Source organism: Solea solea, chromosome 8 (assembly GCF_958295425.1).
Source record: "Solea solea chromosome 8, fSolSol10.1, whole genome shotgun sequence".
NCBI classification, from domain to species: Eukaryota; Metazoa; Chordata; class Actinopteri; order Pleuronectiformes; family Soleidae; genus Solea; species Solea solea.
The window spans coordinates 5,951,574-5,972,586 of NC_081141.1; the positions used below are offsets into that span (position 1 = coordinate 5,951,574).

General features: G+C 42.4%; 1 protein-coding gene across 3 annotated transcripts; it reads left to right on the plus strand.

Annotated features, from left to right (window-relative positions):
• Positions 1-2,933: 2,933 nt before the first annotated feature.
• add2 (adducin 2 (beta)) lies at positions 2,934-20,771 on the plus strand. Of its 3 annotated transcripts, none has more exons than XM_058636935.1 (15): positions 2,934-3,157; positions 7,700-7,882; positions 8,747-8,888; positions 9,648-9,799; positions 10,661-10,741; positions 10,915-11,064; positions 12,010-12,153; positions 12,296-12,394; positions 13,546-13,722; positions 14,698-14,943; positions 16,674-16,790; positions 16,880-16,966; positions 17,048-17,174; positions 17,829-17,939; positions 18,791-20,771. In XM_058636935.1, exons 2-15 carry the CDS (start codon positions 7,736-7,738, stop codon positions 19,048-19,050), a joined length of 2,040 nt encoding a protein of 679 aa, XP_058492918.1. In that variant the 5' UTR covers positions 2,934-3,157; positions 7,700-7,735; the 3' UTR covers positions 19,051-20,771. The 3 variants fall into 3 exon arrangements, with proteins under 3 accessions (XP_058492918.1, XP_058492920.1, XP_058492919.1); XM_058636936.1 differs by lacking the exon at positions 2,934-3,157 and adding an exon at positions 6,889-6,994; XM_058636937.1 differs by lacking the exon at positions 17,829-17,939.
• The last annotated feature ends 242 nt before the right edge of the window (positions 20,772-21,013 follow it).

A 21,013-nucleotide genomic window follows, 5' to 3' on the forward strand; every position in this document is an offset into this window, starting at 1 on the left:
ATCATAAATACATATGTTAATAGGGCCACACGATGGTGTAGTGGTTGGCACTCTCGCCTTGCAGCGAGAAGACCCGGGTTCGAGCCCCGGTTGGAACAAGGGCCTTTCTGCATGGAGTTTGCATGTTCTCCCCGTGTGTGCGTGGGTTCTCTCCGGGTACTCCGGCTTCCTCCCACAGTCCAAAAACATGCAATGTGGGGATAGGTAAATTGGACACTCTAAATTGACCATAGGAGTGAGTGTGAGAGTGAATGGTTGTTTGTCTCTATCTGTGTGTGGCCCTGCGATGGACTGGCGAACTGTCCAGGGTGTACCCCGCCTATCGCCCGATGTAGCTGAGATTGGCACAGCACCCCCCGCGACCCTCTGGTTGAGGATAAAGCGGTAGATGATGACTGACTGACTGACATATGTTAATATCAATCCAAATTTATTTATAAAGCACATTTAAAAACAACAGAGTTGACTGTACAGTTAGACATAAAAACAACATAAGAAAACACGAAGACCAACTTAAAACCAACAGAAACATTAAAATAATAATATGAATAAAAATTATATGTATACAAATATGTTCTCAATGCAGCCTTAGGTCAGAGAAGGAAGGTGGATATACTGTGTGTCCAGGAGACCAGGTGGAAAGGTAGCAAGGCGAGAAGCTTAGGTGCAGGTTTTAAGTTGTACTACTATGGTATTGATAGGAAGAGAAATCGAGTAGAGGTTATCCTAAAGGAGGAGTTTGTTAGGAATGTCCTGGAAGTGTAGAGTGTCAGATAGACTGATGAGTCTGAAGCTTGAAATTGAAGGTGCAATGTTAAATGTTATTAGTGGCTATGCCCCACAGGTGGGATGTGAATTAGAGGAGAAGGAAACATTCTGGAGTGAGTAAGATGAAGTGATGCAGAATATCCCCAGAGGTGAGAGAGTGGTAGTTGGTGCAGACTTCAATGGACATGTTGGTGCAGGCAATAGAGGTGATGAAGAAGTGATGGGCAGGTTTGGTATCCAAGACAGGAACACAGAGGGACAGATGGTGGTAGACTTTGCAAAAAGGATGGAAATGGCTGTAGTGAATACTTTTTTCCAGAAGAGGCATGAGCATAGGGTAACTTATAAGAGTGGAGGTAGGAGCACACAGGTAGACTACATCTTGTATAGACGATGTAATCTGAAGGAGATCAGTGACTGCAAAGTAGTGGTGGGTGAGAGTGTAGCAAGTGTTGACAGGTGCCACAGAAGTAATGGGAAGATTGAAAGAGTACTTTGAAGAGCTAATGAATGAGGAAAATGAAAGAAAGCAAAGGCCCATTTTTAAGAATAAGGGAGATGTTCAGAATTGCAGTAAAGGAATAAAGTTGATGAGCCATACAATGAAGATATGGGAAAGAGTAGTGGAAACTAGACTGAGAGCAGAAGTCAGCATTTGTGAGCAACAGTATGGTTTCATGCCTAGAAAGAGTACTACAGATGCAGTATTTGCTTTAAGAATGCTGGTAGAGAAATACAGAGAAGGTCAGAGGGAGCTGCGTTGTGCCTTTGTAGATCTGGAAAAAGCCTATGACAGGGTGCTAAGAGAGGAACTATGGTACTGTATGAGGAAGTCTGGAGTGGCAGAGAAGTATGTTAGACTGGTGCAGGACATGTATGCCAACTGTGAAACAGCGGTGAGGTGTGCTGTAGGTGTGACAGAGAAGTTCAAGGTGGAGGTGGGACTACTTCAGGGTTCGGCTCTGAGTCCCTTCTCATTTGCGGTGGTGATGGACAGACTGACAGATGAGGTTAGACAGGAATCTCCATGGGGTATGATGTTTGCAGAGGACATTGTGATCTGTGGTGAGAGCAGAGACCAGGTGGAGGAAAAGCTCGAGAGGTGGAGATATGCTCTAGAAAGGAGAGAAATGAAGGTTAGTCGCAGCAAGACAGAATACATGTGTGTAAATGAGAGGAACACAAGTGGAACCATGAGGCTTCAGGGAGTGGAGATAAAGAAGGTGGAGGATTTAAAGTATTTAGGGTCAACAGTCCAGAGCAGTGGAGATTGTGGAAAAGAGGTGAAGAAACGTGTTCAAGCTGGTTGGAATGGGTGATAAAAGAGTATCAGCCAGAATGAAAGGAAAGATATGCAAGACAGTGGTGAGACCAGCGATGCTGTATGGTCTAGAGACAGTGGCACTGAGGAAAAGACAGGAAGCAGAGCTGGAGGTAGCAGAGATGAAGATGTTGAGGTTCTCTCTGGGAGTGACGAAGATGGATAGGATCAGGAATGAGTCAATCAGAGGAACAGCACATGTTAGATGTTTTGGAGATAAGGTCAGAGAGGCCAGAATGAGATGGTTTGGTCATGTACAGAGGAGGGATAGTGAGTATATTGGTAGAAGGATGCTGGGGTTGGAACTGCCAGGCAGGAGGTCCAGAGGAAGACCAAAGAGAAGGTTTATGGATGTAGTGAAAGAGGACATGAAGTTAGTTGGTGTGAGAGAGATGGATACAGAGAACAGGGTGAGATGGAGGAGGTTGATTCGCTGTGGCGACCCCTGAAGGGAGCAGCCGAAAGGAAAAGAAGAAGATACAAATATGTTCTCAGAAATGTTCACCTGCAATACCTGCTCGGCCCACTAGGGGGACGCTGACAACACTTATTGTATAAATAAAAACTGAATAATAATAATAATGAATAACCAGGATAATAATCAGAATTGTTGTGTAATAAATAAATACAAATTAAAACGAGATGAAAAGAAACACAAATTAGTGTTTGACACTCAAATATAAATAAAGGAACAAATAAAAACAAATTCAATCAAAATAAAAACCAGATAATCGAGTTAAACCTGGTGAATTTAGTTGTTTTATTAACAGTTTAACAGTTCTGTTTAGGTTTAGTGAAGACAGTGTGCTTGTAATGAGAGTGAGGATCCGCTGTGAGACCGCGAGGACAGGCGTGGCAGTGGCAGTGGGCTGGAGCACGCGCACACACGGATCAGCAGAATCCGGCTCCAGCTGAGGCTCCTCTCTAACACACTGAGCTCACAAAGGAAGAGGAGAGGAAAACAGTGATTATTAGATTGTTTGTGATTAGAAAACAACGTCTGCGCGTGCCGAGGACTGTGGGTGTGCCGCACCCACGCGCAGGACACGGTCCCGAGGATGCACTGAGGTGAGTCTGCTCTGGGTTTTATGATCCGTTGTGTCGAGAATGCGACGGTGTTTGTGTGAGTGGGTGCAGCGCGGGATCCTGATGGTGATGGTGATGATGATGATGATGATGGCGGCTCAGTGTTGTTGTTGTTGTTGTTTACTCTGCGCTCTGCGTCCACACACAGTGAAATAGATGCTTGTATAATCCAGATCTTGCTGCTGGTGTTGTGGTGAGGATGGAGGCCTGATGATGAAGGCTGCTCCTCCTCCTCCTCCCGTTGTCTCACTCTCTCCTCACAGGAGCTCATTTACTTCCACGTGATCCCTGTGAATGTGTGTGTGCTCTCACTGCAGCGCTGTCCCCGTCGCCTCTGGCCTGTACATTTTTGCGGGTGGCCATTTGCGGATCCTCCGCTCCTCTGGTGCTGATGCTGCAGCTCGCGCGTGGTTGCTAGTGTTGCTAGGCAGCCATGCAGAACGGGCGGAGGATGCTAAAACATCATGTTGTGCATTCACTGTAAAATAATGAGGCTGGCTGACGATTCATTCAGTGTCAGGTTGCACTCACGTGACTGTCTGATCAATAAGGCCTCTTTCCCTCGTGCCCCACGTGACACAGCAGAGGTTTTATTTATTACTTTTACTGATTACTTTCATAATCTCCCACAGCACAATGGCTGACATTGACTCAGGGATGGAGATCAGCCAGGTTTTATACTTCCCTCCGAAGCACTTTGTGTTTCCCTTATTGATTTTAACAGCAAAGCACTTTGTAAAATTGCCATGAAACGTGCTTTATCATAACGTATATGATTAGAAACTGTGTTTCTGCAACGCAACACAGCTTCTTCAGCATAATAAATCAGAGGCATTGCTTTAAGATTGAATCACCGTCATTTGTCACATGCTGCATTTTATTCTCCTTATTCAAACACATATTACTCTGTGGTCATTATTTGTGGGTTTAAAGCAACATAAAAAGGCCGTGATCTATTTTAGTTTTGTGTTGTTATGTAAGGCTGCTACTGTAGATAGATATCAGTTCTGTATCGTCGTCCTTCCTCGCGCAGCACGAGGGCAAACATCAATATTTTAATTTGTTAAATGAAGGCGCTCTAAAGTAAACAGTCCCTGCCAGTTTCACTCAAAGAAGAGAGAGTTTACAGTGGGATAATGGAGCAGAAGCTCCATCCACATTCAATACATAGACCTTATGACCTTTGACCTCTATGTTATGAATAAACAGAGAAATCCTGCACGACATTGTGATGTATCGCTATATGATGGTCTTGCAGTATATTGATTATGACAGAATCGGTGTATCGTGATATTATTGGCATCGTGTATTGAGTATTGTGAGCTCAAAGGTATACATATCGTCTCAATATGATATTTGAACTCATTAAAAGGGTCGTTTACCATTAAATGAACAAGTAAATATGAGTTGCAGTGAAAATGGAAAGTAAAAACACATTATGCGGACTTAAACGACGTTGTGGAATTGTAGCGGTTATGAAAACCCTTGCAAATGAGTTTTAATGTCATCACAGTTATTTCACTCTCTTATTTTGACAAGCTGCTCTAATGGATTGTTTAAAAACTTAGTTCCATCACCGCTCAGATCCTCTGCAAGGGAAGACAAAGGAAAATCAATCCAGAGGTAATTACAGCCGTATCTGCTTCCCTGCTGCCGGACACTCTGACCTCCTAATACACTGAACATTCAGAATGTGTTTTACACTTCATTCAAAATGCATATCCGACACTTTTTTTGTCCATAAATCTTCACGCGACCCATAAAGAGCACTCAGTTCATTCATGTGTGCTGATGAAGTGGTTAAACTGAGGCCACCTTTGACTAAAAATGCTGATTCACACACAGACAGGAAGTCACCTGATCATCTGCAGAAGACGTGCAATAAGTGAAGGTTTATAAAAAACATTCTGAATGCTGCCAGAGGTGCGTCGTTTTGCAGTGTTACATATTTTTTTTACATTTTTTACTCTTTTCATTCCATGTTGCGCCTTCAAAGAAAGATCCAGAGGAGAGGATGAAGCTCAGTCAGTCATCAGAGGAAAAGCGGACGGAGCAAAGATCTCCACGTCTGCCCTGATTCATTATGTCCCTCCCTAGAGAGGAGAGAGAGGGAGAGAGGGAGAGAGAGAGAGGCTCTCTGTCTGCTGCCCGTCAGCAGCTGTGCCCCAAACCCCCGAGAGAGAGAGAGAGACAGAGAGACAGAGAGTCACATACACTGTGAACATCCTCTGTTGTGAGACAGAAGAAGGCGCCACAGTTTTTCTTCTGTAGACTGACGCAAGCAGCGTGTTAAAGGTCCAATGTGTGTGACATTATATCCCATAATGACAGTGTCATCACTTTACATTAGGTTTGTGGAGCCTTTCATATTTACTTAAGACGATACTTCAGACGAGCCGATACGATACTCAGGATCAGTATCAGGATAAGGATCGGTCCGTGTTATGTCCCTGGTCGAGGTCGAGTAGCAGTTTTATGAACTTTAGAGAGGAGCAAAGCCTAAATAACAAAGAAAACTTCTCTTTACAAACCTTATCTTACCTTGTTTGTTCCACTCTAGCGTGTGTGTGTGTGTGTGTGTTTGTGTTTGTGTCACAGACTTATAACTGCACACATCTCCACTGCAGACACATATTTCTGGACATTTCTGAGAGTGGTACTGTGGCTTTCTCAGACACGGAGCAGCTGTCTGCTCTCTGCTGGCTCTGCTTGCATCCACATGTGGAAGTGGATCATCATCAAGATGGCCTGTTCATGTGCTATGAGCTGTGTTACTGGGTGGTTTTAGGTCGCCAGTCTTGTATTAAGTACCTCAAAGGGAAACTAGTACATGTATCTTACCAGAAATTGACTTTGGTAGTAAAAAGTAAAAAAAAAAGTATAAATACAGACCATAAACAACTCTTCTTCTTCTTCTTCTTCTGATTTTATGAGTTAGAGGAGTAAAAGTTGCTAGAAAAGTAAAGTACAGATATTTGGATTTTGTACTTAAGTACAATAAGGGAGTATTTGTACTAAACAAAATATAAACACAGTTTCTTCTTCTTCTTTTTTTACCCCTAAATGGAAATGTGTTGTGAATATAATGACACTGTCATATGAGCAGTAAGAAAAGACTTTTCTCTGTGCAATGGAATTCTGTCTTTTAGTTACATAGATACAGAGTTAAAAGTAATAAAATAACACACAATAAGGGCAGTATGAATTGCAATAGAAATGAAATCTGTTGTAGGCAATGAATTATAAGTATCTGATAATAGAAGAAATAAACACTGTTAAAGTAAAGACCCTTAGTGGTGCATGTTGTGCAAAGTGTGCAAAACCAAAGTAGAAACCTAATGTGCAAAATGATAGTAGGGGTCATGAGGTACAGCAGGTGATACACGTCCATTATCATCGATCCTATCAGTCTGTGCAAAGAAGTGGAAGTCTTTAAGTTTGAGACTCACTTAAAGAGTGTAAATCTCTCCTGTGCCTTTTTGAGACATGAGTGCTGAATGTATATAACAGATATAATAACAGTGATGGAGTCAGTTAGTCAGCTGTGGAGGAGGGTGTGGTGTGTTTGGGACCTTATCTGCTCCCTGCAGCAGTAGCAGCAGCAGCAGCAGCGTGAGCTGAGTCTGCTTCATGAGGGGAGTGGCCAGCTCTTTACTGTAACTCTTTACTCTTTCTCCAATTACCGAGGCCGTATCACCAGCTAACTTCCTGTTAGTCGAGTTCAGTCGCAGGCTGCTCATGAGTGTGCGCTTGTGCCGCTAATGCTGCTGTGTTGTGTAGTGGCAGAGCCCCCGAGGAGTCAGCATCCTTCACGTGAAGGTAGGTGTTCTTCATCGGGAACATGTTGGATACGAAAGTCTCAGGGTTGAATTGCACAGAAGTGATTTTATGGATTGGATTGTTATTTAATATTTGATCACTAATATTTGACTTCCGGTCTGCTGATGAATCTCGTCCTTAAGCAGGAAACTCTTCTCCTCACTCTTCTCTTTCTGTGCACATTTACTTCAAACTTCATTCACTTTAATGAAGTCTCGATGGTCTGAGGATGTGATCTTCGTCTCACCAGTGTCTTGTGTGGATGACGTCGACGTTTAAGGATCCAGACTCAGGCTAAATGTTCTCGTCTGCTGCTGCTAGTTTATTTAAAGTGAATTAAATAAAACGTACTTACTATTACTGGAGAATGAATGAAAGGTAGTAATCTTCCAAAAATACAAATAGAAAAAGATAATTCTCGTTTCTCCCTCTTTGCCGTGCTTCTGCTGAGCTAAGCTAACCATTTCCTGGCTGTGTGTTCATATTTAATGGGTAGACATGAGAGTGTTATTGATCTGACTCCCAGGACGATGGTGAAATGGCCCATTTTCCTAAATGTCAGCGATCGGCGACCCCCGTTAAGGAGTTCACCCGCGTTTGTTTTGTCGTGAGCGGCCTGTGTTCTCGTTGACTGAGGAGAAACAGAGATGACAAATAATAATAATAATAATAATATAATAACACAAACAAATGTGTTTTTTACAGTTTTCCCACAGTGACACCTGGTTGTAAGATTCGAAGATGAGCAAGTCTCCCACCCCTAAAAGCACTCCGGTGCAGCTCAGTCCCAGCGATGGCGTTCCCGAGGCTCTGCAGTCTCCGCAACACTCCACGCCAGGCTCTGGACCACAGCATAAGAAACGCATCTCCAGCCTCCTTCAGAGTCCAGTGAGTCTGTCTGTCTGTCTGTCTGTCTCTCTGTCTGTCTGTCCCTCTCCTCTGTCTCCAGGCAGCGTCTCTCTAATTATTCTACGAACATGAGTTTTATGTTTGTTAATACAAAATGAGACAAACATCAAAAGAGTCTTCCTATCCCACATGGAGGGGCATTAAAGTTCTAGTTTGTGACATTTACGGGGTTTTATTGACAGAAATTGAATATATGTGTTAAATATTATATTAAATACACTAAATGTTTTAAATTATAAAATACAATGCAATAGACAAAATTATATTTTAATTTATACCTAATTATTTGTGTTATAGCAACATTTGGCCATATTTATATTGTTTCTAACACAAAAAAAAGTAAATAAATAAAGGCCATTGGAAGTTGCATTTGAGGGAATTGGTCCTGGAAAGTCCTTAAAAGGTCCTTGAATTTCATGTCAACCTAGGTGTATATTGGATATTTTATTTACAGTGTATCAGGATTCAGCCTAAAAATATTAGATTAGATATAATATGTTATATTATATGAGATATTATTTATGAGCTCAGCCGTATAATCACTTTAAAACATAATGTGTTTGCTTTTATATGCACTTTAGCTAAGGGACTTGTTTTATGTGGACCCATTATTTACTTAGAGCTCAAGTTTGTGACAATTCCAGGGATTTATTAGCAGAAATCAAATAGTAAGACTTATAATAATGTGTAATATAGTGTAGAATACTTTAGTTTTTCTAGAATGAGCTGTTTTCTGTGGATTACAGTGGCCGCCATAGTTCTGCAGTTATTATGTGGTCTAAGCATACATGTATATATATGATAATACTATTTATTTGTGTGTGTGTGTGTGTGTGGCTGCAGTCGTTCAGGGAGGAGCTGGACGTGCTGATCCAGGAGCAGATGAAGAAAGGCGGCAGCTCGTCCAACCTGTGGGCGCTGAGGCAGCTCGCTGACTTCATGGCCTCTCATGGTTCTCCAGCCGCACTGCCAGTCTCTCCCTCCAGTACGTACAAAGCCTTTAATCAAACCCTTGATTAATGCTTAGTTTTAGTTTCGTTTTTATTCTTGTATAATTGTAATATAAAGCATTGTGTGTCTAGAAAAACCCAGCTACAGATGCCGTTTTAAACGTGTATGTGGACAAATGAACAACCGTCCCTGAATCAAATATAATAACAGAACAAAAATGATGAAAACTAAGCGTTACAAACACACAATTCAGTTAAATTTAGTTATGGTTTTTTATCAGTTAACTCTGCAGTGTTTTCATCAACAACAAATATTAGACCTTCTTTTCCTTTCTTGGTTCCAGTGTCTCATCACTGAGGGTTGTATTTGAAATTGTCAGTATTGATCCTCATGTGCTTGTCACTGACAGCTCAGGTGTCTCTCAATCACTGTGTGGATCAGTGCTTCAATTGTTTTTCTTGTTATTATTATTATTATTATTGTTCTGCTGTGTCTCACATGCATTAACATGGAGGGCTTTTTTCCCATCGTGGAAATCAATATCAGAAGGGATTTTCAGAGATGGAGGGATTGCCTTTGGTCCTCCAGTGTAATACAGCTTTATTTGAAAGAAGCAGCAGCTGCATGGACAGTGTTATTCATCAGCCCACACACACACACACACGATGATCTCCGCAGTGTTTTCGTCACATTTCTGCCACAATGGAACAGCGCCGGTGTTAATCATCTGTGTTGTGCTGCTGTGGGAACGACCTTTTTCAAAAAAAAACCCTGTCTTTCTCTCGCCACGCAGACATGATGATGGTGACGCCCATCAACGACCTGCACGGGTGGGAGCCTGGCACCATGGTGAAGGGGGAGAGGTTGATGCGCTGCAAACTGGCCAGCACTCATCGCCTGTTCGACCTGTACGGCTGGGCCCAGATCAGCCACACGTGTCTCACTGTTAGTTTCCCTTCTGTCTTCTACCTTCACAGTCACAATTATGATGCTTATGATTGGTGGTCAGACGTCGATGCGATCAAACCTAACGTGGTATTTTTGGTTAATGTCATGAGCGTGCAGCGTGCTGTTTGACAGAAATCAGACAACAGTGCTCCTTCCCCGCAGGAGAAGAAGAAGATGGGCCTTAACTCTTAGAACACAGAGCATTTCGGCTGCTTTTTTCCATGACTATGTTTAAACGTACAGTTTATACAGAGGCTATAAGAATGTGCACTATAGAGAGTTTTTGTGAACAAAAAGAACAGAAAAATGGTCTAATTTTGTGACTTCTGCACAATTATTGCTACTTTATATCACGACTAAAAATGTGATATAAAATGAATCACTCAACAACGCATAAGAAGATGGAAAAACACATTTTTTTAAAGCCTGAATATGTGATCTATAAACACACAACACCAGGATGTCCATATAAGGAGATGTTGCTTTTAAATTGGATTATTCCCACGGGAAATTACCTGTGGCACTGATCTGTGCCACGGGTTAATATATTAATATAATATATTATACCCTAAAGTGCACGGAATAAATATGATAAATATAATGGATGCAGAATTGAAACACATACTGTAGCACATACTGTACATGCTTGGCAGATCAGCATAAGTGTCATTTTTCAGGTCGAGTCATAGGAAATTATAATTTTTTTAATAAAAAAATCTTGTTAACTCAGAAAAAAAGCAAACTTATAAGTTATTATTTACTATTTTCTCCTTAATTCCCCCCCAAAAAACAACATTTTATACTTTTTGTTGGGAAAATCTGTGTCTCATGTGCGTTTGTTTTGTTGCTGCCTCACAGCTGCGTGTCAGTAAAGAACAGGAACATTTCCTGGTGCTTCCTGACGGCCTGGCTTACAGTGAAGTGACTGGATCCAGTCTGGTGAGTACGACAACTTCAGCCCTCCACTATTACTGATATGATCCATGAAAATAACAAATGAGGCAACTGCAAAGGCTGTATTCATATTCATAAAGGTGTGCAATCATATTGGAATGAGCTCATATTTAAGTTCTCACACACACACACACACACACACTCATGTGCTCTCGCAGGTTAAGGTGAATATCTTGGGCGAGGTGGTGGAGAAGGGCAGCACCAACCTGGGCGTGGACACAGAGAAGTTCAGCCTCCACTCGGCCATCTACTCGGCGCGGCCGGACGTCCGCTGTCTCTTTCACCTCCACACGCCGGCGACAGCGGCGGTGAGTCAGAGAGTGTCACACACGTGGATGTTATTTGAATATGTCACACATTTTAACGGGAACATCGAACGTTATGGGCCTCCTTCCAAATCTTCAGAGATACATTAATAATTGAATGTTGTCCATCAACGAGGTGTTTGATCAATGCTCCGTCTGAGACAATTACCTGAAGTGGGACCCTGTCCATCATTGAAAACTCTAACTCAGGGGTGTCAAACTCATTTTAGTTCACATACAATGCTTCTTTTTGTTTTAACTCCAGTGGTTTTGCAGTAAAATAATAGCATAATAACCTATAACCAACAAGAACTCCCCTTTGTGTAACATTTACACATGTGCACGACAACTCACGGATCACTGTGGATCTACAAAAGGCACAACACATCGAGTCACAGGGAGCTGAAACTGAAGAATATAGTATTAATCTTAAAAAATTCATCCTGCGGGCTGGATTGGACCCTCTGGTGAGCCGGTTCTGGCCCGCGGACCGTATGTTTGAGTACCCAGGATTATATATATATAGGAATTTGCACAGGTAATGTCTGGTAGAGAAAGGAGAGCTGAGCTCTAGATCCTAAACCTCGAAAAAGGAACAAGAGTCCACCTTCCTAATCTAGAGCTCAGAGGTTTAAAGTTACTGTCAAATAAATTCTATTTCTCAATGATCTCTTTTGTAGATTCATAATTAAACGCAAAGAATATGTGTCTTTAATACATTTGAGACCACAGATGGAACTACGGTGGCCTTCACATACCAGAAAGAATGCTTTTCCTCTTTTAAAAGTACTTTTAAAGTGATTATACAAACATAAACACCCTGGACCTTTATTAAAACAGCAGGTTATGCACAAAAGTATGGAGGAGAATGTTATTGGATGTCATATTTCCAGAGATTTCCAGATTTCCGTTGAGTTTTTGCTGCTGCTGAGAGTTATTCATCTTCAGGTTTCAGCCATGAAGCGTGGCCTCCTGCCGCTGTCCCATGAAGCTCTGCTGGTCGGTGACGTGGCCTACTATGATTACAACGGAGTGATGGAGGAGGAGGAGGACAGAGTGGAGCTGCAGAAGAGCCTGGGACCTACATGTAAGGTGAGCACCTCCATTAACCTTGAACCTCCCCGTGTGAGACAGTTTGAGCTCCGTGAAGACATAAAGCACCGGATGAATTATTGAAGGAAGAACTGCTGCGCTCACTTTCATTTCACAATGATGTTATGGTTTTGTATCTCAGGTTCTGGTGCTGAGGAATCACGGCATCGTGGCTCTTGGGGATTCTGTGGAGGAGGCTTTCTACACCATCTTCCACATCCAGGCTGCCTGCCAGATCCAGGTCCAGCAAACACACACACACACACTTTATTGACTCCCAGCTATAACGCTGAAGACAAAGTGCTGCCATTGCATATGTGTGTAGGTGTGTATGAGGGCATGAGCGTGAGCTATAATGTGTACATAATACACTCACTCTTCCCCTGCATTTATCAGGCAGCGCTGCACTGCAGTATGATACATTACTGCGTGGTCGTGTGCCAAAGAGACGCTGCAGTACTCGTCCAAGACTGTAGACAGGCAGGAACGTGTCCACGCGGTCGTCCGTCCTTCACACGTACACATGTCCATGTGTATTATTTTACCAATTTACCAATAGATCAGTGAAAAAGGCTCAGAAATCATGTGTTTATCTGCAACATTCAGCAAAGGAAGTGTCTTTGTCATGTATAAAGTCACTGCCGTTTCATGCAGCGGTGCCGTGATGACTCCGCCCACGTAGTAATGGGGAAAACCATCCAAACCGCGTAGAGTCGTGCGAGGCGAGGCGAGCTGGGACCATGTAGTGGAAAAGCGGCATGAGACTGTATACAAATATGGACATATTATATGTCATTGAAGTTATTTATTATTATTTGTGGGTCTGAATCATTTATTCAAGGGTTTTGTATCGCTTCATTTTATTTTGAAAAGCTGTTGGTAAGTCCGTGTGATTCCGGGTTTTTCTTGATTATCTAATTCTTATACAGAAAATAAAAAGAAGACAAAGGACAAACAAGAGTTATAGCATTTGTGTGCTTCCTGTCAAGCCTTTTCGGAGGGCTAAATTTAAAAAATATGAACAATCTATGTTTTCAACTAGGCAGCAATGGTGTTGATGGTATTTGTTTCTTTTTTTTTATTCTTGGTAACTTGTAGATTATTTTGTGTTCTCATTTCTGTGTGTGTGTGTGTTTTCTTGTGTGGGTATCTTTGTGAGGACCGTATAAGCCATAGTGACAACATTTTGGGAAAGTTATCACGTTCTGTCAGCCCTTAAAAGGCCTTTTTGAGGCTTTAGACCTTTATTTTGAAGTGCCACAAGGGGGAGCCTCCATCTTTCCAGCCATTCCAGGATGTCTCATTTAAGATTTTCGTTTGTTTTGGAACCACTTGAAGCAGAGAGAGTTTTACGAATTGCGTTTAGTTTCTAAATCGGGTTTTGTTTTCCAGGTGTCGGCTCTGTGTTGCGCTGGCGGTGAACAGAACCTGATCATGCTGGACCGAACCACTCACAAACCCAGCGTGGCCGGCACCGTGGGCTGGGCCGGCTCCACCTTCGGACCTCTGCACAAGAGTCGCGTTGGGGAGCATGAGTTTGAAGCCCTCATGAGAACTCTGGATAACCTGGTAGGCAACGTTTGTACTTCTCTGCATGTAGTTTTTAAGTGAATGACTTTAAGTCTACTTAAATTAACAACTTAATAGAAAAGGCCTTATAACAAGGATTTCCCTGACCCTACCATCCATCATGTGGATTCAGCCTAAGTGCTGTGGGAAATGCCACTCCGTTTCCTGTAGCTGTTTCACAACAAAAGCCTCGCTGTGGTTTGCAGATGGAAAGCTTGCCAGCACGACGTCATGTTCAATAACCGCTTTGATGCAGTTGAACGACATTAAAGTGCAAACCACTCTTGTGATGTCCTCGGGAGCTACGGCAGGCAAATGACCTTCGTAGTAAAACGCTGCTTTGTCAGCAGTGGAGTGAACACAATCACAATGACTCAGCAGGTTTCCGGGGACAATGTAATGCTGCATTTCCCCTCGGGAAATTTGCGTCCCGGTTTGACAAACGATTGTTTGGGTGAGTTGCTTTCTCTGCAGGATAATCTCTGGAGGATTTATGGAACGAGCTGATACAAAAATCGCTGGATCTGTTATTGGACAGAAGACAAATGCAGAAGCCAGTATAATCTAGAAACCCCAAACTTCACTTAACTGTGCTTGTTGCTGCCTCCTTCTTCATCCCTCTTCTCTTACTGTCCCCCATTTTCCTACTTTGTCCCCTCAACCTGGAACAAGCTTCAGCAGAGTCTCAAGCTGTCCATTGTTGGGAACTTGCTCCTGCTCCTAGTATTTAAATCTGTTTATTCTGTTTTCTTTATTCTCTGTATTGTTGTGTTGTCTGTCTGTAACTCTAAAATAGGTAGGAACTATTGAAAAGGACTGATATTGGTATCAATACATACAAGGACAAGGAAGAGTTGTACGCTCACCCATTCACTTAATCTGGAACCTTTAGATTTTCTCCTGAGCTCACTGAGATTATACCCGGGAGCTGGAGGATCTCTGACAACCGCTTCCCCTCTTGTTATTCTCTCCCAGGGCTACCGCTCAGGCTACGCGTACCGCTTCCCCGTGCTGCTGGAGCGGACGCGGATGCGGAGGGACGTGGAGGTTCCTGCCACCGTCTCAGCCTTCCACCAGTTCGATGACGACGGCATCCACCCGGCTCTGAGGCAGCACCCTTTCGCTCAGCGCCAGCAGCAAGAGAGGACCCGATGGCTCAACACCCCCAACACCTACCAAAAAGTCTGTCAGGAGGAGGCCAGTCCTGGACACCGCACCACTGTGAGCCTCTTTCTTGGGATTTTTATTGAACCAAACCCACCTTGAGAGTTAAGGAACCATACATCGCTCACCGCATTGTGTCCATTAGGACCTAAAGGGCAAATGTAGAGAACCAATTGTGAATTTGAGTTATTTATTAATCAACCTTCCTAGAATTAGCAGCATTATTTCACCTTTATTTAACCAGGAAAATCCCATTGTAAATACAAAAAACACACAACAGTTACAAATGTACACAGTTGCAACAAATGCAAATAATCCAGATTAAATTTACAAGCACATTATGAAAAACAAGCGCATGTCAGTTAGGATTTGAAAGCGCTCCGTGAAATTATCTCAGTTAGTTTCTGCAACACAAAAGTCCTTTTAGCCAGTTCAGTGCGGGGTTCAGTGATCATATTCACAAAGAGGTCAAATTATATTTCTGTTTAAATAAATAATGTATGAAAGAAATAATAATACGTGAATATTCGTTAAATGATTCATAAAGAATAGACTGTGCTCGGTTATTATAATAATGTTATTAATAATAATAATAATAATAAAAAAAACTCAATACCTTTGTTTATTTAAGATCGCTGCTGGTTTTATTGTTTGGAAGGAGAGGAGATCTATACTCCATTACAGCTGAAAGGTAGAAAGGAGACACATCCACATTCTGGATCCTGACAATTACCCGAGTTAGTGTGTCGCAGTTAGCGTCGACTACGGAGCATTTGTTTTTATTTCAGTGCACGTTAGGGAAATAAGCAAGGAGCCCTGAAGAGCCTGACCTGGGACATGGTTGCCTCACATCAGTGGGAGGAGCTTGGCTCTCCCTCTCTCTCTCTCTCTCTCCCTCTCTCTCTCTCTCTCTCTCTCTCTCTCTCTCTCTCTCTCTCCTCTGCATTGCAGGGAAATCCCCTCTCTGTACTGCAGTGAAGAGCCTGCCCTCTGGTGGCAACGTGCATCAATATTAATAGTAAATCTGCTTCAAATAAACACACCTTTGAAAAGAGAAAGAGAGAAACTGTGTAAATAAAATAAAATAAAAGCGACAGGATCCACACTTTCAGTCATAGACAAATGTTATTTATTTATTTTTCATTGTAGTTTTAAGGAGAGCTTTATCATCTGGCATTAAATACAGTATTTAATGTCATTTATTATCATTTTATGTATAATTTGACTTAGCTTTGATTCCCGAAGTGTAAGTGCCGCCGCCACCTAGTGGGTTGAGCGGTACTGCAGTTGGCCAGTGAGAGGAATTTAATTAAGTTGATGAATTTTACAAACTTCCCCTGCAGAAATGCCACATTTTGTTGGATTATTATGGGCAAATTATCGGTAATTAGCAGGAAACATTGATATTCAGATACTAGTGATTGTCTTTTCATTTCATACAGTATGGATTTTTCTACATAGCGTGACAGAAATAATAATTAAGAAATACACCGTTTTTCCAACATAACCAAATCCATTGCTTCTCTTTCTGCGTTTTTCACAAAACAATCCAGCTTTTCATAACAAGAGCATCATCTTTTTAATTTTGGATATTACAAACCTCCAGGTCTACATGACTGTGTTGGTTTTGATCATAGCTTGCTTTCGTTATTCCACTCCAGAGATCTTTAACGTTAGTGACATCAGACATTTACTCTCTTCCCTTATTCCAGTGTTGTATAACCTGGGGAGTATTTAAAGCAGTTTCTGTTTCTGTGAGTACCTTTAAAGTGTCTTCTTTCCCTTAGTGGTTGAAGGCAGAAGAGATGCTGCAAGCTGGCAGCACCTCCATCAAGATAGAAAACCCGAACCAGTTTGTGCCTCTTTTCACCAACCCTCGAGAGGTGATTGAGACACGGAACAAGGTACATTCTCCTCTGTTTTTCGTCCTACACTTGCTCTCTGCATTCAGCTCACATGAATAGAGAAGTGCTGACCTTCTGCTCTACCTCAGATCCGGCAGCAGAATCGTCAGGACATGAAGACGGCAGGGCCACAGTCTCAAGTCCTGGCCAGTGTTATCACAGAGGGCGGTCCTCCGGTAAACTGCACACTCTCCTGCTCACAAAAACGGTTGATTTTTTTCTTGCTCACATGGTTTGTGTCACCGCTTGTTTATTAGTCTCCGGTCAGCCCACCCAGCATCCCACCAGAGCCAGAACCTCCCAACCCCTTCAACCAGCTGACGGACCAGGAGCTGGACGAGTACCGCAAGGAAGTGCAGAAGAAACAGGACGGGGGGCCCAATGGTACGTCCGTGGTTAATATAACTCAAATGGCTCAAAACGTGATTGTTGAATAGATTTAGTTTTAGAACATAGGTTTGTAGTCTTATATAAACACCACTGTCTAAACGCCAGCAGGCAAAGCTGGAGGCGGCAGAGCTGAAGATGCTGAGATCTTCGTTTGGAGTGATCGGGATGGACAGGATTAGGAATGAGCATATTCCAGGGACAGTTCAGGTTGAACGGTGTGGAGATAATAGTAAGAGAGGCGAGGTTTAAGATGGTTATATTGGATAAAGGATGTCGAAGGCGGGATAGGACGAGATGGAGGCAGATGATCCACTGTGGGAGAAGCCGAAATAAGACGTTTTTGAGGACACTTACACACGGTTTCCATGTGTGACAGCTCTTAATTTCACCAGCAGAGCATTTCTTCAAATTGTCTTAAAGGTGCTGCATGTAACATTTCCAATTTCATGTAAAAAAAACAAATCTAAATGTTCACAATCAGTGTGGGCCAATGTCAAATGTGAAATCCTTGATCTTGTGCCGTAAAACCATGCATAAGATATTGAACTGTTTTAAATTAACGTTTTAAATTGCGTTACGTTATTTAACTCACTGAAATCTCACTGTCCCTCACTGTGTGTGTGTGTGTGTGTGTATTTGTGCAAGTAGGGGAGGAGGAGGAGGAGGAGGAGGTGGTGGTGGTGGTGGCAAATGACCAGGAGTCTTCCCCTGCTACCTCCCCCACAAAGGGTCCTCCGCCCAGTCACCCTCCTCTCTCAGGTGAGGCTTGGTAAAGCCTCTCAGCTTGCATGTTGGCTGTCTGAGCAGCAAGGTCTCACTTGGTGCATGTCTGTGCCGCCGCCTCACGCATCTAATACTCCCTCACAACCGTGTTACTCCTTCTCATGTGCAGTAGAGAACGTCTTTGTTCATGTACAGCAAAAAAAAATCATATTATATACTCTATATGGACAAGGTTTTTCAATCAGGCTTTGGTCTAGACCTCTTATCTCCACTGAAGGACCATCTTCAGCATACCAAGACAAGGACAATACTGTGTTTCCAACAGTTTGAGGACATGACTGTGTCCTAGACCACAAAGCGAAGACTATAAAGACCTGGTTTGGTGCGTTTGGTGTGGAAGAACTTGACTGACCTGACCTCAACCCCATCGAGGAACAGAGATTGTGAGCCAGGCCTGACCTCATCAACGCTGAATGGACACAAATTCACATAGAAACACTTCTTTAGGAAAGTGTGGAAGCTGTTAAAGCTGCAAAAGAGGAACCAACTCCATGTTAAAGTCCTGTATATGTATTTAAATACATCATTACAGTCCATGTTAATACTTTTGTCCATCTAGTGTATATGAATGTTCCTGTTGGATTGTTGTCCCTCATTTTGAACAAGTAATTAGCCCTGTAATCTACTAAATTAGATTAGATTTTCGTTTGTTTAGTTGAATGAATGGTGGATTATTAAGTACAGAGAAACTTAACCCACAAGCATGCTCATCTGCAGCAACATGTCGAGCATGGAGCTTTGCGTCGTCGCCCAACTCCACGCTGCTATTGTGCTAGTATGATTTCTATCTTTCATTGTTTTTTTTCTTTCCATGATACTTGGAGCAGACGAGGCAAACACAGACTCTCCGCCGATACAGAACGGAGGCGAGCAGGAGAAGCAGACGACAGAGGAGCTGGAGAAGGGCATGAAGGCCCTCACGACCAATGACACGTCCCCCGCCCCGGCCGCTCCCCCGGCCAAGCCCCAAGGGGGCGGCACCCCAGATGGTTCGCCCTCCAAGTCTCCGTCCAAGAAGAAGAAGAAGTTCAAGCCGCCGTCGTTCCTGAAAAAGAGCAAGAAGCAGAAGGAGAAAGCAGAGACCTGAGGCATCACACGCACACACGCACACACGCACACACACACACACACACCAGACCTCGGTGAAATACTACTGTGAAATATTTGTTAGTGTTTTAGCAGATGGAGTCAACCATGTCACATCTATTCATACAGTGCAGTAAAGGCTCACTGGTTGCATTTTTTTGCCATTATACATCTTAAACAGAGAAGAACTGAATGTTTTCACATACTATTTGACCCAGGTCGGATACAATGCAACAGTTAGATGCACCGATACTTGACACACACACACACACACACACAGACCCCTACACACTCACAAACTGGTCTTATAATAGCTGCGAGGACATGAATTGAAATGAAAAATCCTTTTACCGTAAACCCTAAACTAGATCTGGCTCTAAACCTGAACCCTCAAACAGCCTTTAAAAGGTCCAGTGTGTAAGATTGAGTGACATCTCGTGGTGAGACTGCAGATTGTTGCTGGCGAGTCCATTTTGGCCTCTGTGAAGTGAATCCGGGTCTTCTTGCCGCAAAGGCAAGAGTGCCAAACACTCCACCAACAGTGTGGCCTGCATGAAAACCAAACTGTTTTTATTTCAAAGCTATTAAACACTTACATAAACATATTTATGGGTAGAATATTAGACTTTCTGCCAGTAACCCCCCCCCCCCCGAAATGTTACACACTGGAACTTTAAATCATAAAGACCGAAATGTGTCCATGCAAACACACGTCTTTCTTAAATTGTCGGGACACAATGCATCCCCCATCTTACCCCCAAGTTATTCATTCTAACTAAATTCCTAATCTCAGCCTTTAATCCTAACCTATAACAAATTCTCACCCTAAATTCTTTAAAAAAAGCCTTTATAATTTAGTAAGGACTGATGAAAATGTCCTCACAGCGATGGGTTTTGTCCTCACAAACAGTTTGTGTGTTCTTCACGTCTCACTGTCACCTGCTGTGCTATCAAAAATATTACTTTACTGTATAGGAATTAAAAACACATTTGTTTTTTCAGACTGGGATCAAAACTGTGATCCTGTGCACTTACTACTCACCACTTCCCCCTCCCCCCCCTCACGTCTACACGGCGGGCTTTCGAAGTCCCTCTGAACGATGCATCCCCTTCTCCATGTATAGGCACTTGGCATACATTGTGTACATTGACATTCGAGTATGTTGTATTTGTTCTTCATCTTCTAGTTATACTTTGGTTCTAGTTATCGGATAGATGTCGCAGGTGTAGTGTGTGAGCACAGGTGCTGTACATGTAGAACTATACTGATAGCTACTGATTGTGCTCTTCTGAACGCTGGCTTCGTGTGACTCTCACAGCCTACTGATGTTGTTACAGCAGGGATGAACTCAAATAACGATAGCAGGGGGAAATATACTGGCTCGCAACAAAACACAAGTCGCTATCAATGCCACTATTACCAAAAAAAAAAGGAAAAAGCATAAAGACTTTGTTGCTTGTCAATGCAGTTTGAAACTCAGTAAAAGAAGATACTGAAGGTACTAAACATTCCACTTTTTTCCCTCATTTTCTTTTTTAATGTATGTGTACAAAATACCTCTATGACAATAATTACTTTCTGTTTAAAACAGTAGCTGTTATCAAAACGCTGGTGTCTGATGTTTGCCATGGTTTTAATTTATTTTATATTAGAATGTATAGGTGAGTGTTGCAAGGTTACCATGTATCAGTCATTAAAGATCAAGTTTGATTTAAAAACAACCGCGCTCGTAGTTTTTGTTCTTATCTTCCTCCGTCTATTGGCCTTTTCTTCCATGTTTATGATTTACATGGTGCATTTTGGAATATGAAATCAATTTTGTTAATGTAAATAAAATAAATAAAAAAGATTTGTATGTTAATAGGAATGTAGCACAACACTGAAGTAAAAGGACCAACCCTAAAATTAACATACTTAGTTATCAATGAATAATCACAAATAATCAGGGGCGGTCCTAGACCAT